The sequence below is a fragment of the Carettochelys insculpta genome, chromosome 25 (assembly GCF_033958435.1).
Source record: "Carettochelys insculpta isolate YL-2023 chromosome 25, ASM3395843v1, whole genome shotgun sequence".
NCBI classification, from domain to species: Eukaryota; Metazoa; Chordata; order Testudines; family Carettochelyidae; genus Carettochelys; species Carettochelys insculpta.
In genome coordinates this window covers 8,514,753-8,530,367 of record NC_134161.1, presented here as the reverse complement: position 1 = coordinate 8,530,367, position 15,615 = coordinate 8,514,753, and the positions used below count along the sequence as shown (strand labels likewise).

At 46.2% G+C, this 15,615-nt stretch overlaps 1 protein-coding gene across 4 annotated transcripts in view; it reads right to left on the bottom strand.

The window, feature by feature from the left end:
• Nucleotides 1-15,094, bottom strand: part of SORL1 (sortilin related receptor 1) — a 99,623-nt gene extending 84,529 nt beyond the window's left edge. For 2 of the 4 annotated variants that reach the window (XR_012642556.1, XM_074977201.1), the window contains exon 1: nt 14,831-14,958. Coding sequence is in view for 2 of the 4 variants with exons in the window: in XM_074977200.1 (XP_074833301.1) it covers nt 14,831-15,094 (264 nt within the window). In the remaining 2 variants the exon portion in view is untranslated. Of the gene's footprint in view, nt 1-14,830 lie in introns of all 4 variants that reach the window. The other 2 variants (XM_074977200.1, XM_074977199.1) reach the window with 1 other exon arrangement.
• Between the last annotated feature and the right edge of the window lie 521 nt (nt 15,095-15,615).

Here is a 15,615-nt window from a genome sequence, read left to right as displayed (position 1 = left end):
ACTAACAGATTTATTTGGGCATAAGCTTTTGTGGGTAAAACTCATTTCCTCAGATGCATTGGAGTGGAAAAACAGAGGAAAGGAGATATACATATCTATCGATACATACTACTATAACAAAAATAGAGAGATATTTGTCAAGTGTAGGACCAATGTTATTAGGACACTGGTCCTACACTTGACGAGGATCTTCCTTTTGATATACTCGAATGTGCGGATAAAGAGCACATATCTCTGGCTCTGTACTTCCATGCCAACACATCTGATGAAGTGGGTTTTACCCACAAAAGCTTATCCCAAAATAAATCTGTTAGTCTTTAGGGTGCCACAGGACTCCCCATTGTTTTTTGCAGATACAGACTAACACAGCTACTCCCACCCCTCTGTGACTTTGATAAACTTTGTTGTTATTTTAAGATTTTACGACAATTTACATTTTTGATGTGGCAGGGAGTAGTTTTTAGTTTTCCTCTTAAATTTCTTTGGATCTGTAGGTTTTGGGAGGCAAGGAATAAAAAATTAAACTAAAACCAAGCAATGACAAGTTGTAAAATTTAGCATGAATGGGAGGGAGGAGGGACAAACACAAGTAAAGACAGATTTTCAGAAGCAGTTACTTCCAGGCTGAAAAGGACAGAGAGATCTCTGTCAGTAAAAGGAAGTGTTTCATAATATACATTACCACTGTACACCAACAAGGTGCTGTTCAGCTGCGAGCACTTTAATATGTCAACTGATTTTCTTTAATGCTACTACAGGGAGGTGGAAACAGAGACACAGAAAAGTGACTTGCCTGAAGTCATCAACCAAGCCAGGAAGAGCTCCCAAGAGTCTGACCCCACCCCCCCAGGCTAACCACTAGAGCACACTGCCTTGAGCACTGCTTTGATCTTGTCTACATGCAAAATTTTACCAGTGGGATTTTTAAACGGATTGGGTAGAAAAGCCTGGATAGTCACTATTACGCCTCTTATTTCAGTCAGTCAGACACCTAGTAAAACTAGGCCCAAACAGCCCAGGTTCAAACTGCAATAAGAGCATCTCTACACCGCCACTTTACTGTGCTGTAATTTTCTGGCTCGGCGTGTGGCGAAACACCTGCCCCACCTCCCCCAAGCGCAGCAAGTTAAAGCACTATAAAGCACCAGTGTAAACAGGTTCCCAGCAATGTAAACTATGCCCCTTGTAGAGATGGTTTACCGATGCCGCTAAGAGAGCCCTCACCCAGAGCTGGCACCAAACCACACCACCATGTCACAGCACTGCCACAGCAGCACTTTAAACTCGGCAGCATAGGCAAAGCCCAAAAGGGTATCTGTCCCAAAGGCAGTTTAATCCAGTTTAACTAAACTGGTACAAGTTTACAGAGTAGACCAGGCCTGTGATTGATTGGATGGGCCCAGTTCCCCACCTTGTGCAGCAACATAAGTAGAACGGGCACCATTTAGATTTGCCTTTTACATCCATTCTGCCTGTGCAAATGCTCACAGGCGCTACAAGAGCACTGGAGAAGCAGGCCCACAGGTTCAGGGAGTTAGCAAATATAAAAAATGCAGGGCTTCCTCACACTCTTTTCTATGGGAAAGCCCTCTGGGACTACCACTAGACATCAGCCTGTTTTTAAGCTTTGGGAGAATCTCCCAGCAACTGGAAAACGAACCTGTAAAAAACCAACACCATCATCCTGAGAGCTCTGCCGGGGAAAAAAGAATAGCCTAAAAACTCCTCTTATGTAATAGCTACATGCAAGAAAAGGAAAAAAAAAGTCAAAATGTTCCTATAACCTGGCAGCAGCAGCCCGTAGGGTCACATGACCAAGTTCCTGGTGCGTCCTCGCTGAGTCACTGCCTGTCAGTAAGAGAACCCCCCTGATGCAGGGAAGCTGAGCCAAAGCAACAAGCCAGAAAATGCTGAGAAGATGTAGGTCAGAGAACAGCATCAGCTACAAATAAAGCAAGCACGGGCCCTGCATGATTTCTAATGAATATAAGGGCTGGAATGGTCTAGTGCAGAGCGTGAGGGGGGGCTGGTTCAGAATTTGTGAGGTTTAATTCCAGTCGGGCCAATGATGCAATGTGTGGCCCTGAACTTTAAATTCATTGTAGCTCCAGTGGAGTAATATTTGATCAGGGCTATCGAGAACAATGAACCCAGTTCTGCCACACTAACTTACAGCACCTACTGCATCATCCCAAGACGCGCCCTGAGCAGGGTATTGTGAACGTGCGAGATGACAGTACACACACCAAGAAGAAATAATCAGACACTAGACAAATCTGGCAGCATACCTCTCAACCTGCCAAAGCCCAAACACGTGCAAGAGACCCAAACTGGGGGGACACACAAAGAAACCTATGATCGTTGGAAACCTGAAATGGAGGCGTCCCTCCTTTAGCTTGACTAGCTCTCTATGGACCCACAGTCCGATGGGGCTTTATTCCCAATGACAATGATTTTCAGCAGCAAAAGTGAGGGGACATCAAAACTGACTTGTGCAGCTTTCCAAGGGATAAGGAACATTTGGGAGGGCGCTCTGGGGTTCTTGCTATTAACTGATGCAAAGTGGAAAAGTTGGACTTTTATGCACCCCAATGGTCTCAAATATTTGATTCAGAGGTTTTACGTCTGCGCGTGCTACGAATTCCCAAAAGCCTCCTCCCCATGGGGCTTTATGGAAAACTTTGGGATTAAACAAAATACTCTACCCACCACCGTACTATCAGGGCACCTGCAACTCAGTAGCAAATATTGAAATCGCTAGTGAATTTTATGGCATTTCTGGCACTTCTCCCTTTTTGGGGTCACAGCTTTGCCTGGGAGTAGGGTAGCTTGGTTTTCTGTTTGGGACTGTTTGGAACAGATTTAATGATTCCCTTTTTTACTGATTGTTGGAAAGGGTTTAGGAGGTTGTCACCAGTGGGTCATTTTTATGGCCAAAAGCCCTTTCTGAAGAAGACAGTATTGCAGTGTTTCTTAAGGACAGTCAGATTCCAGATAAAGCTGATCTTCTCCAGGAGTGTGCCCCCTACCGGGATCCACTCCACTGAGAATATTCTGGCACCAGCTCAATTCCTCATCATCATATTTTCAGTTTCATAGTGTGTTTTGTTCCCTTTATTCTGGGAAAAATGTGGAGGAAGACAGCCAAGACTTGTAATTGTATGTACTACAACCTGTGGGCACAACCCCTCACGCTGCTTTACACACAGGAACAAACCTCCTTAGTTCTTTCAAATGATGCTACGTCATATACCCGGTCCAGAACAATTATGTGAGATAGGCAAGCTCCTGAGGAATAGGTAGGATTGTGTTTGGGGGACAAGGAAAACAGCTGAGTTTCATCACTAACTTCAGCCAATCAGCCCCCAGCTGACCCTGTTGCCTTTAACAAGCCTAGTTAAGGTTGAATCTTTATATGGAGGCTGACCAGCTGTTTGGCAGTTTTCCCAAGAAGGTGCATACTGCTGAGGGGTGAGTGAGAGTCAGACAGAATGTAGGCTTTCTCTAGCAAAAGGCTTTTCCTTTTTCACTTCTAACATTCCTGGAATTTTCCCATATAGCACTGGCCCATGTTTTGGGGTGCTCTCTGCCTCAGCTTTAGTACTCTAAGTCCTCTGATCTTCCAGTGTGCTGCTATACAGTCTTCTTATGAGCCTGAGAAACTAGGAAATGGCTGAGGGAACTAGAAATGGGACTTTGAGCCTTGTTTCTCTGGTTTGCTGCCCCAAGTTATGCCCCAGGTTAGTAATGTCTGATGTGTCTTGCCTGAATCTATTATGGTCTCTAAAGATTCCTACAAGAAAAGGTTTGTTATCCCAGAAACTAACAATTTAACTCTCCTGGCCACGATGCTTCTCTCAATTAAAAACCCTTTTAAATCTTGGCAACTCCCCACATTCCAGAGTGCACAGTGCTCTGCTTAATTGGGGGAAATCTCCCCAGGAAGTGATTTAGCCTAATGAGAGTGAATGGCTGAGTCCACTATTTAAGTGAGACACTATTTGCATCAGTTCCACTTAATGGGGATGTGTTTTGGTCTTTGCCAAGTGATTAAAGGAGGTATGAAATCTGCATGAAATGTTGATTACTGCCCTGTTTAATACAAAAGCTACCAAAAAGTTCAGAAGGGAAAAATCAAATCAAAAAAGGGCTGTGAAGATCTTCCTGTATTTGTTGATAATGCAGCATTTTGTTCCTGGGCTTCATCCAGCTTTTTTTTTCTTTTCCTTTTTAAGTGTCTGCTCTGGAACAGCTGCTTAGCTGAAATAACAAGATGTCCACCCCAACAGCTTCACCTAGGAGTAGTTACAAACAGGTAAGTGTGATATGAAGATAAACAGAATAGCCTGGGGAAACGGCCCCTGGGCTTGTTTTTACTGTTCCCTCCTTGAGCTCCCTGCTGTTAAAGGTGAGTACCATTCTCAGATACTCCCCACTTCCAATGCAGCCTTTGGCAGCCAGTATTCTCATGCAGATCTCTAGGTAGATGAGCCACAGATGATTCTGAACTATTGAGGTTGCCCTGTAAAATGTCTCAGATTGGGGAAGGAAAAATGTTTGCAATGATTAAACCTTCCTCCAGTTTATATTTTGTTGTGGTTCCAACAGCTATGCTGGCACTGTCATGGGCTAGGAAGTTACAACCGGGTTGTGTCACTTAGGCACACAAAGTTGTGCCTGCTGAACTGAAGTCATTTTTATACCCACATCAAATGGATGCAGTTTTGTGCTGGGGCAAGCCAAGGCTGGGTGAGCCCAATATGGGGATTTGTACTGGCTTAATGAAGCCACTGCAGTTGTGAAATAAACTGAACTTCACCTAAGCTTGGTCTGCATGTTAGTGTTGCTTCAGCAGACATGATGGGAGAGAGGCCTCCTGGAGCTCGAGGTACATCACCTCCAGAAGGGCACTGGCTAATGGCAGTGGGAGCATGGCACAAACCTGGTGCTTTACAGCACTGTCACTTGCTGCATTTGAGGGTGGGGTGTATTTTCACACCCATGAGGGAGATGGTTACAGTGCAGTAACTTGTCAGCCTCTTTGTGTGGAGGGCAAGTCTCCTCCAGCAGCTGGCACAGACCTGTTAATAATGAAAGGAGGCTGAGGGGCAGCTCCAATCACACAGGAGGTTGTGCACCCTCCTAATGTGTTGGTTTCTGCAGACCACCATTGAGGCAGGGCTGGTGAGACTTCACTAGCATTGAATTTAATGTAAAGAGAAGCTCACCAAACTACTAAGCATGGGAACACTTTGGGGGGGAGGGGAATGGCCACATACTTGCCATAAAGTTATTCTTAATGGGCTCTGTAAGCTAAATCTGCATCAGTAAATTCATTCTGCTATGAATCAGCAAGCTGACTGTATGATTCCAACAATAGCATGGGCCCAAACCCCACCCGCTCCTCCCCCAAGCAACTTCATTAATAAAAAATCTGCTGGGATTGCACTGGGGAGGTTGCTGCTATGCACTTCATAAAACCAGTACTGCAAAAATGTGTCTGATTGTATTCTACCTTCCTTGCCTGTATCACTTCTAAAAGTTAACACGCACTGTTCCTTCTCAACTCTAAAACAATGCAACAAAAGCAGTAATTCAAAAGGTTGGCAGCTGTGTACATTTAATTTAAAGGGATTACAAATTGTCTCAGGTTTTTAAAAAAAAGTTGTATTTACTTGAGGCACTTGGCAATTTTCATCTCATTGTTCCCCATCTCTGTGGACCTTCTGTAGGTCACCAGCAGGAGAGAGACATTCAATAGCAGACTGTGTCAGGACAAATTACAGTGTTTGGAACTGTGTTCAGAGTGCCAGGTGTCAACTGGCAAGACCTCTCTCTCCGTTTTTAAATCCCCACATTGGACTCGCCCGTCCTTGTCCTGCACACCATTGTAACAGGACTTAAATTGCAGCAAGGAGGGCTTAGGTTGGACATGAGGAAAAGCTTCCTAACAGGTTGGTTAAGCAACAGAATAAATAGCCTAGAAAGGCTGTATAATCTCCATTACTGCACACATTTAAGAGCCAGTTAGGTACACATCTCTCAGGGATGATCTAGTAGGTGCTTTGTCCTGCCATGAGGGCAGGGGACTGGCTCTGACCTCATGAGGCCCCTTCCAGTTTGAGTATTTTATGAACAGGAATAGCCATTCTACCATGCCCTCCTCAAGTGTTTAAGCAGTTGCCAGTGATACCTCAAACTCAACTTGCAAAGAAGAAATCGTAGGACTGGAAGAGACTTCAAGAGGTCAAGCCCAGCCCTTTCCACTCATGGCAGCACCACGCACCATCCCTGACAGGTATTTTTCTAGTAACAGTATGTAGTATTTATCTAATCCACCACAAAACCTAATCTTGCAGGAAACAAGTCAATGCTTTAAACAGTCGAGCTACAAGAACCTCAAACAGCTTTGGAAAGAACTGTGCAATTTCCCTGTGTTCTGCCACTCTAGTGGGTCAGAAGTGAAACTATTATTTGGCAGGTATTAAAAGTAAGAGATTTTACGGCCAGGCCATCCTAGCTCTCTTCTGTTCAGGTCCCATTGCTCGTAACCTCCATCACTGTACCATCTGCTTTGTTTCCAAGCATCTATCTCTGCTGTCTGTGTTGTGCAGCACGTCTTATGGCGTGGGTTGAAAACATTTGGGCCTGAAAAGCACTATGAAATAGGGGTGATTCATTTCCAAGAACTCTGTATTGGGCTAGTCATCCTTTGTCAGTGAAGTCACTTCTCCTTGCTCCTAATGTCTCTGCTGTCAAGAAACCTTCCTTACAAATCTTCTCAATGTTCCCTCTCTTTTCCATCAATGGATGTAATGCATTTAATGTGCACCACCAAGAGAAACATGTTACCAGATGGGGGTGGTTGTGGGCACTTGGCTAATCAGCTGAGCATCAGCTGAAGCTCTCCTGGGCCACCATGTAAGGGCTCAGCTTTACAGGGAGTCCTGAAAAGTTCAGGTTTTACAAAGATTGAAATAACCTGGGTTTCCACTTCCTAACTCAGCAAATGGGAGGGGCACCCTGTTAGATTTCAGCTCCCTCAAACTGAAGCAATGCTCCTGGGGATAGCAGCTATTCAGCAAGGCTTTTCTCTTCACCTGCAGCGGAGTTGCTGCAATCCAGTGGGAATAACAGTGGTTTAATTATGGGAGTAGGAAGATTAAGGCTCTGCTAATATCAGTACGTTACAGCTCTATGGCGAACCTTAGCAGAATAGCAGCTACACCAGGATTGTAGCTCAAGGTTTTATTAACCACTCCTGCTGAAGGACACAGGGTCAAACTGCGCAACTAGAGTAAAGCCATTGACTGTACCAGCATTACTGTGGACCTCCCACCCACATCCCAGCGAGAACAGAATTTGCCCCAAATGCTAAACACTAAAATCTGTTATTGCATAACCAAAACACAATGAAAGCTTGAGCACTTTCCCCACCTGCTTTAACGGTAACAGTACAAACACTAAGAGAGGGTCCTGTGCCACCTTATAGGCTAACAGAAAAGTTTTGAGCATGAGCTTTCGTGAGCACAGACTCACTTCATAGGATGCATCTGATGAAGTGAGTCTGTGCTCACAAAAGCTCATGCTCAAAACTTTTCTGTTAGCCTATAAGGTGCCATAGGGCCCTTCATTGCTGTTGCAGATCCAGACTAACACAGCTACCCCTCTGATACAGTACAAACACTGCAACTGAATGCTGTTCCCAAGTAAATATTTCACCTGCCAAGTTTCAGAAGTAAGCAAGCACTGGGGCAGAGACAAGGCCACCTCTTCCCACCAAAATCCTACTGGTGAGGATAGAATGCAAATGCAGAGAGTTGTAGCAGTATCATGAAATGTATAAAAGCCAGTGTTGCCTAGTGGGTAGATTGGTGTCATGGAACTTAATAGACTTGGGCTACAGTTGTGTCTTTGTTCCCAAGTGCTATTTACCCCATTTGTTTTCCCATTCACACAATACTGAAATCTGGGATCACCTGAGGAAATTAACAGGCAGCAAGTTGAAAACAAACAAGTACCTCTTCACACAAGGCACAATTAACCCATGGAAATGGTTGCCGGGGGATGATGTAGGCCAAAACTGAAGCTGGAATTTAAAAAAGACCTAGATAAGTTCTTGGAAGATAAGTATGTCTGTGGCCCTTAGCCAAGGAATGGTAGCCTTGGTCAGGAATGTAGCACGAAAACTCCACCTGACAGCAGCTAAGAAAGAGAGACCCAAACAGTTCTCTCGAACATTGCCCTATCGTGTACCTTTCCTCTTGAGCTCTGGGACTGGCTGCTGTCAGACTGGCCACTGGACTAAATGGCCCATGGGTCTGACCTACAAAACTTATTCTGCCCATGAATGGAAAAAATTCTAGGCAATACTGCCCACAAAGCTTGTTCTTCTTTGTCCTTGGGTAAATCGCTTCACTTTTTCATGCCTTTCCTGCAACATCTGTACAGTGTGTATCTGAGGACTGGGGGGAGAGTGATAGTGAAATTTTTTTTGTTAACTAGCAAAATTTAGTTAGCAGTTAGGTACTGTTAAGATTGTCAACCTGATCTGTTTGGGAATGAATGAGAGAAAAATGGAGCTTTTGCCTGGTTTTTTTAAAATACTGCTATGAGTAAGCTCGTCTGAACCATGCAAAGGTTATGCTGACAATCCAGGCAGACTGGCTACTGAATAATGCTTCAGAGGGGTGAAATTATCATTTGTGCTAGACTCAAATAAACATGTGGCATAGAAGCTGGATACTAATAGGTTAAACTCTATTCTTGGAGGGCCTGTAATTGATGGGCTTGCAATATAGGTCAAAATTAAGTATGGTTCATTTCAAATGTAGTAAAACTGATTTTTTGAATTCACATAATTAGATAGAATTTGCCCTGCCAGACAGATTTCTATGCTCTTTTTCCACCCATATCACTGTATCTCCTCTTCCCTGCTTCTCCTGCCCACACTCAGCTCCCCCTCCACCCCCCAAAAAGGCTTGTTCCCACAGCTGAGTTATTTTCCCCTTAAACAAATCAACAAAACTTGGTCTGGCAATCCTCAAATGCGATGAAGCTGGAAAACAAAACACAACCAGTTACTGGACTAAGCACAGAGTACCAGCTGGGGACTCTTAAAATCTAGCCTTAGGTCTGCAGCTGAATCATGGCACAAGCTTCAGCAAGTTACTCCCCCTGTTTTTCCCCTCCCCCACACCTTTGTAAAAATAGGGATGAACTCTATGAATCTGATATCTGACTGTGCTTTGTAATGGGGCATGTGCTGCATAATCCAGCTAAAAATACTGCAACGCCTCTGTAAAAAGCCATCGGGGATGGCTTTTAGATGTGGGGTGCGAGGAAACTCAAATGATTTTTCTCATCAGCCTTGGCAAATTAACGTTTGCAAGTCCCAGATTTACCCACATTATAGGAACACTGTTACATAATGTAGGTCGCAGTAGGACTAGCTGTTCTGCAACCACAACACAACAATCCCTGCCCCAAAAATACATGCATGAAAAGAATGTCACTCAGGTAATCACAGGCCTGAAGTTGACTAGTGACATCTTTTGTCTCTCTCAAGACTAGAGGGCTTTGCAGACCCCTTTGGGGAAGATGCTCTACACCTAGCCTTGAGCTGGGAACAGTGGACAATCTGGATGCAGAGGCTGAACTCACTGGCATGATGAATTTGTAGGGAGCATTAAAACAAGAGATGGAGCAAAGCAGTCTTTAAGGGGTAGAATGACACAGGGCCTTGGCAGCTACCAAAAGTCTGAAGTCAATGGTTTGGAGCAAGTCACTGGTTAGTTTCAAGAGTAGTTTAATGTGGGGCCAGTGAGCAAGATAGGCACTTCAACTGCTCCACTACAGCCAAACTGGAGCAGGAAGGGTGTCAGAAGCCAATGAGGACAGGAGAAGGTTACAAAAACTTAAGCCAGAAAACAAGGGCCTGGATGAGAGGTCTCTGTGGATAGAGGGGTCAGATCTTGTGTAGTTTCATCACTTATAATGAGGAGCAAGGCTAGAGACACTCCATTCCTGAACATGTTCATTTCCTTTGTTTCCCTCAGCATGGGAGACAGCCACTGAGCTCGCTCATGCCAGTTCACTGGTCCCTCTTCCAAGCTGAAGCGGATTAAGATACCGAATTTCAAGGTGGTGGAGGAACACTAGTCTGGAGAACAAGTAAGCAGTGATGCACGAGAACAGGTTCCCCACATCCTCTGCGCGTGCACAGATTCATGCTAGAAATGGAAATCCCTTTACAGACCATTCAAATAACACCTAGGGCGTTGCAGGAAGCTTATTGCAGATGGCTGCCTTGTGTCCCAAACACCAGCAGAGATCTGTGACGGCATACTGTGAATGGCTCCTTCAGGATTTTCTGAGTGTACAGGTGCTATAGTGATGAGGAAGCAAGAAGTTAAAAGCTCTGGAACTGTCAGACAGGTTAACAGCAACTGTCTTGAGTCCAATGGCTTGATGAGGGCTTCAGCAGGGAAGGGGCTATCCACAAGCAATCTAGCTGGTCTGAGAAGCTGCTTATGCAGTCTTCAGAATTGTAGGTCATTCTCCCGAGGCTGCACGGAGCTATGGGTGGAACCTAAAGTTGTGCTGTGTTGGTGTCTCAACTGCGCCTGGAAACAAAAGCCAGTTTTCTCTAGAAACGGTCTCCTGAATCTAGCTTGTAGCTTGTGGGGTGGAAACACAGGGGCTGATGCCTTGGCAAGAGACTGGCGGAGAAAAGGAAGTGCCCATGGAAAGACCATCTGAACTGCAGCACAGCTCAAAGTTAAACCTGCTGGATGTCTCAGACACAGGGCCTGACTTCCAGAGGGGCTGAACACTGCAGCTCTTAATCAGTTAAGCACAAGTTAAGGGTGCTCAATGTTTTTGACATCCAGCTACCTGAAACCATACAGGGAACTGTTGCACAATACAGTGGGAGAGAAAAGGAATGCTGTAACTCCTTAAGCTTGCACCTTAAGCCAAGTGACAACTGAGAACAAAGTTTCCTGTTCTTGCAGCCCTGTCTTGTCAGCATTCTGAAGTAGGGATAGATTTTCAAGGTAAGGTGTATCCTGGTTTCACCCAACTTTAGGTCTTTTCCCTTCCTGTTTCTGGCTTGCTGGTGATGTGCAGACAAAACTAGGAGTCAGGTACTCTACAGTTAACTGCCGTGCTCTCTTAGAGGTAGGAAGCACAAACTTCTGCTTTCAGAAAGGAAAATCAGCAGATTAGCCATTTGTCCAAGATTTTGCAGAGCCAGGATGAGATTTAAGATTTCTGCGCAGTTCACTTGAGTTCTTCAGCTCCTGTTTGAATCGGGCTGGATAGGGAGGAGTGCTCAGAGCCAACTTTATTACTGGAGAAACAAAATGGGCACATGGGGGCCTTTAATAGTGGTTACATCAACTCAAGTCCAATGTCTGTCACATCAGGCTTTATTAATCAATGCACTCCCCATGCATCACACAGCCAATCTGCCTTTGTTCAAGTCAAAGGAAACGGGCCTAGCAAATTTAGGGAGACCTTTTTGTTGGATAGAGCCTATGACAAGAGTTTGCCAGATGTGCAGCTGTCAGAAGGTATCAGGAATAGAGGACAGAAACTGGGCAACAAGTTTCTTCCATCTCGCTTACTGTAGCAGTCCCAGTCTGATTGTTCCACTCAACTGGAGTCTAAGGTGATGTCTGTCTGAATGTTTTTGCCTGCTATTATCTCTTGTAAGTCAGAGGTGTTTCTTGTATTCCTTTTAGCTGGTGCATTAGGCAGAACTTCAGGTACAGACAGTTTGTAGATTTTCCCCTCTGTTTGGGTAAGTAACAAGGGGACAGAACACCTTTTAAAAGGGCAAATAAATGCCATAGGTAACTGGAAGATTCTACCGCAAACTTCTGAAATAAAGCATCAAGCTGGCATTCTCCCTCTGTCTAGAACCTGAGCCTTAGATTTCTCATAGCTTGGTCTGCAGCAGTGAAAGGGCAAGGGGTTAAAACTCAAGCTTCAAACTGTATCTGAGGCTGTTGGCAAGAGTGATTCAGTTCTCCAGGGGAAGTACTCTTTGAAAATGAAACCCAACAAGAAAAGGCCAAATAAAGTGGAACTTTGATGCTTAACTCCTACTGTTTCTTATTCATCCTGGTCTGCTAGTACTGGAATTACTGTGGTCGGTTTTACTCAATCTGTGACATTGCGGGCTGCTGCAAAAACTTTCCACCTGAGCTGTTCACGAGGCTTGAATTAAAGCCACCAGGGTGGAGTGGGAAGTGACAGAACAGTGGTCCCAAATGTGAATGATAGGGTCAGGTTTGCCTAAAATGACCTCATGTTGCCCTCTTAAAGCCAATAAGCAGCATTTCAGAAACGTAGGAGCTGCTTTCCTTAGAGCAAAGAAACCAGACGTTGGCTGCTCTGAGGTCCTTTCTCCCTTGCCCCAACCTGCTCTTTTCCTGCTTCTATTTAAAACAGGTTTTTGTGGCAAAGCACCTGTCCCCTACTTGAAATGGGATGGCTCAGTTGGACTCATGCTACATTTTGCCTTTTTGTTGGATTTCCCCTTCAGCAGAACAGCTAGATTGTGTGGGAAAACCAGCCTTTCTTATTCAGCAAAAGCCAAGCTGAAGCATGAAGCAATCCATGGCTCAGCAGTGGCCAGTTATGCTTCCCATAGCAGCCATTAGCTAACACATGGTTGAGATGCAAGCCCAAGGAGGGGTCATCCCTCAAATAACTTAATGCAGCGAGGCCTAGACTTCTGTAAATTGGACAAGCAGCTGTGTTCGCTTCAGAGCTGCTGCCTCCACAGGCACCAAGCAAGCTGCATTGCAACACTTCTTTCCTGTCCCTGCTTAAAGTGACCTCTCCAGTTCTCTGAAAGGGTTTCATCAGTCTGTGGTCAGTGCAGTGAAACTTGTTCAGTATCAAAACTGAAGCATGGAAACTACAGTGAAACACATCTGTGCTCCTCTTGACTCGCCACACCATTCTCTCTCAGCACTGTTCAGAAACAAGCTCCTTTTCTCTGTCCCATGGCAGCTTTGAGACACCTATAAAATGCATGTTAGGATGCAATTTTCTTAATGGCAGAAGGGTGGGACCATATGTGAAGTCCTACATGCAAATGACTCATCCACTAAAATACAAAGCATGGCTAAGAGGTATGTTCAGTCTGAATAAAATGCCTCTAACACAGTGTTACCTGGAAGTGCGGTATGCATACCCCAGTGGTGCTACACAAAGGTTTCAAGGGGTACACAGCAAGAAAATAACTAAAAATCGAGAGATAAGCACTCGGATGGCACTGGAGGAGGGGCACACTGCTAAGGCCCAAGTCTCAAAAGGGAGACACGAACGCTTTGTTTGGGAAACACTGATCTAACCCATCCAGATATGCATTTTTAGTTCCATAGACGCAGGAGAGATTTAGCATGAAACAGTCTTCCCCTCAGGGACCTAGCTTGTTCTCGGAAAGTCATGCTGTGAAGGACTGTACCTTGTTTTAGAGGGGTATAGTATTGTGTAGTGTTGCTAATATTTACATAACTCATGTTGAAAGGTTCTCTTGGGAAGTCGGCTGCTAGGTGTGACTATAATATTAATGCTTTGTGCCAGTCCAGTGCCTTTCATGGCAACTGAGTTGGACTGTTGACAAACAGGGGAGGGAGGTTTTGTCCAAAAATCTATTTTTCTCAAAACTAACTTCAGGGCACCTGTTAAGTTGAGCAGCTTTCAGTGCCCAAACATTCAGCTCCTGACTGCCTGCTCACCCATGTTCTGTCCACAGGACAAAGGCCACATCCTGCCTTTTTTTGCTTGAGGCAAAAGGTGTAGTTAACACAAAACAGGACTGAGCACTACTTCAGTGGGAGTGAATATTTGTACAGCACTCTGTCAGAACAGAGCCCCAGGCAGCTGAAATTGAATCACTTATTTTTCCTTCTGAAATTTGTTTTTATAGTTTATTTACATGGGGGCAATACACTGTCAGACATAATCAATACTGTGAATCACTGACCTCTCTGAATGTATAGAGGGAGCCTACTGTTTTATTAGCAACAGAAGGTTTTTGTTTTTATTAAGAAGCTTCGGGGGAGGAAGTTTGATTAATTGATAAGACACCCTGAAGAAACCACCACCACAAGGTATGATTGTTTGCTTGCAATACAACCTAAACTGTATTGCAGAGGACAACTTACCCCTTCCTGTCCCTGCACCCTACTCTCCAGAGCCCCTCCCAAGTAAAATGGGTCAGTTGCGATGTAAACGATAAGGGGGTGCATGCAGGGTGATTTTAACACTGTTCAATTTTAAGCAGAAGAGTGTTTACTCCCTTGCGCAGGAATGATGTAATGCTCCCTTCTGCTTTGTTTACTTTGAGCTGCCAAATATTAAAATCAACGCTGCTGAGTTCTTCAGCCAGGGAGTAATGCTCCCCTGGAATCTGTGCCTGCCTTCGGCTTCGAGAATGGGCCCGTTGGTTCTGCTCATGTTGGGGGTTGAAGAGGTGAAGTGCAAATACATGCAGGATGCTCCGATCCTGTGTAGGGGGAGTACACGCCAAGGACGGGGGCGGGAGGTTAGTGCATGTATTTTTTTCCCCAATCCCCCTGCACGGAGCCGTTCAGCATCACTCAGTCTCTTGGCAAAGGGGGGGCGGGGAGGCGGTGCAAGGAATGGCTGCAGTGGGGCTGGGGTCAATACAACGATATGCCCCTAACCGTCGGCGATGCTGCCTTTTTCGGATGGGGGGAGGTTGTGCAGTAATCTGAGGTCCCTCAAGTGGTCTCCTGCCAGGCTAACGTGCTGCTGGGCAGCCGCGGGGTGGTGCCAAGCTACTTACCTGTCCATACACCTTAATGGGCTCTTGCTGCTCCGCAGCGCTCCTCTTCCTCCGCGGCTGGAGCCTCTCGCCCGTCCTTCCGTCAGCCGGGCTGAGCGTTTCCCCCTGGAGCAGCGCGAAGCCCCGGTCCTGAGGCCGGGGTACAGACCCCCCCGGCAGCAGCAGGCTCCCGGCGGCGGCGGGCGGCGCGGGGCTCCATGCAAGCAGCAGCAGGACTGCCAGGCAGGGCAGGCTCAGCTCCCCACAGCTGCTCCCCGTCGCCATGTTCCTCTTGTGGGGCTGCTGCAAAGTGGGGCGCCGCCGCCAGGAGAGAATGTGCAATAGGAAGGGTCGGGGTGGGGGGGGGGAGAGAAGGCAGCAACACCGGCGCCTGCCTGAGCCCCGCTGGCGCGCGCACTTCCCGGGGTCCGCACGCGCTGTGCCGCCGGCGCTGCCCGCGTGTCTGGGAGGTGAGCGGCCTGGACGCGCTGCAGCGCGGCTGGCGCTCGCTCGCATTGGCGGTGTGGGTGCAGCAGCAACTTGCAAGTCACGTGTATGAGCCACACTCCCTCTTTAAGCTTCTTTGCTTTCTCTCTTGACCCAGCAGAGGCAGGGCAGCCCCAGAAGCTCATGCCTGCCCTGTCGGCGCCCCCGAAATCCGAACTGCGAGCCTCTTGAACGCGGACTCTTTTTTTAAGGCACGTGGGAATGTAACAGGGCCGTGGGACCGTTGTGGCTGCATTTGGGGGCTCAATAGAGCGTCCCATGTCTAGGCACCCAACACGGGTACATTTGCAAGAGGGGGG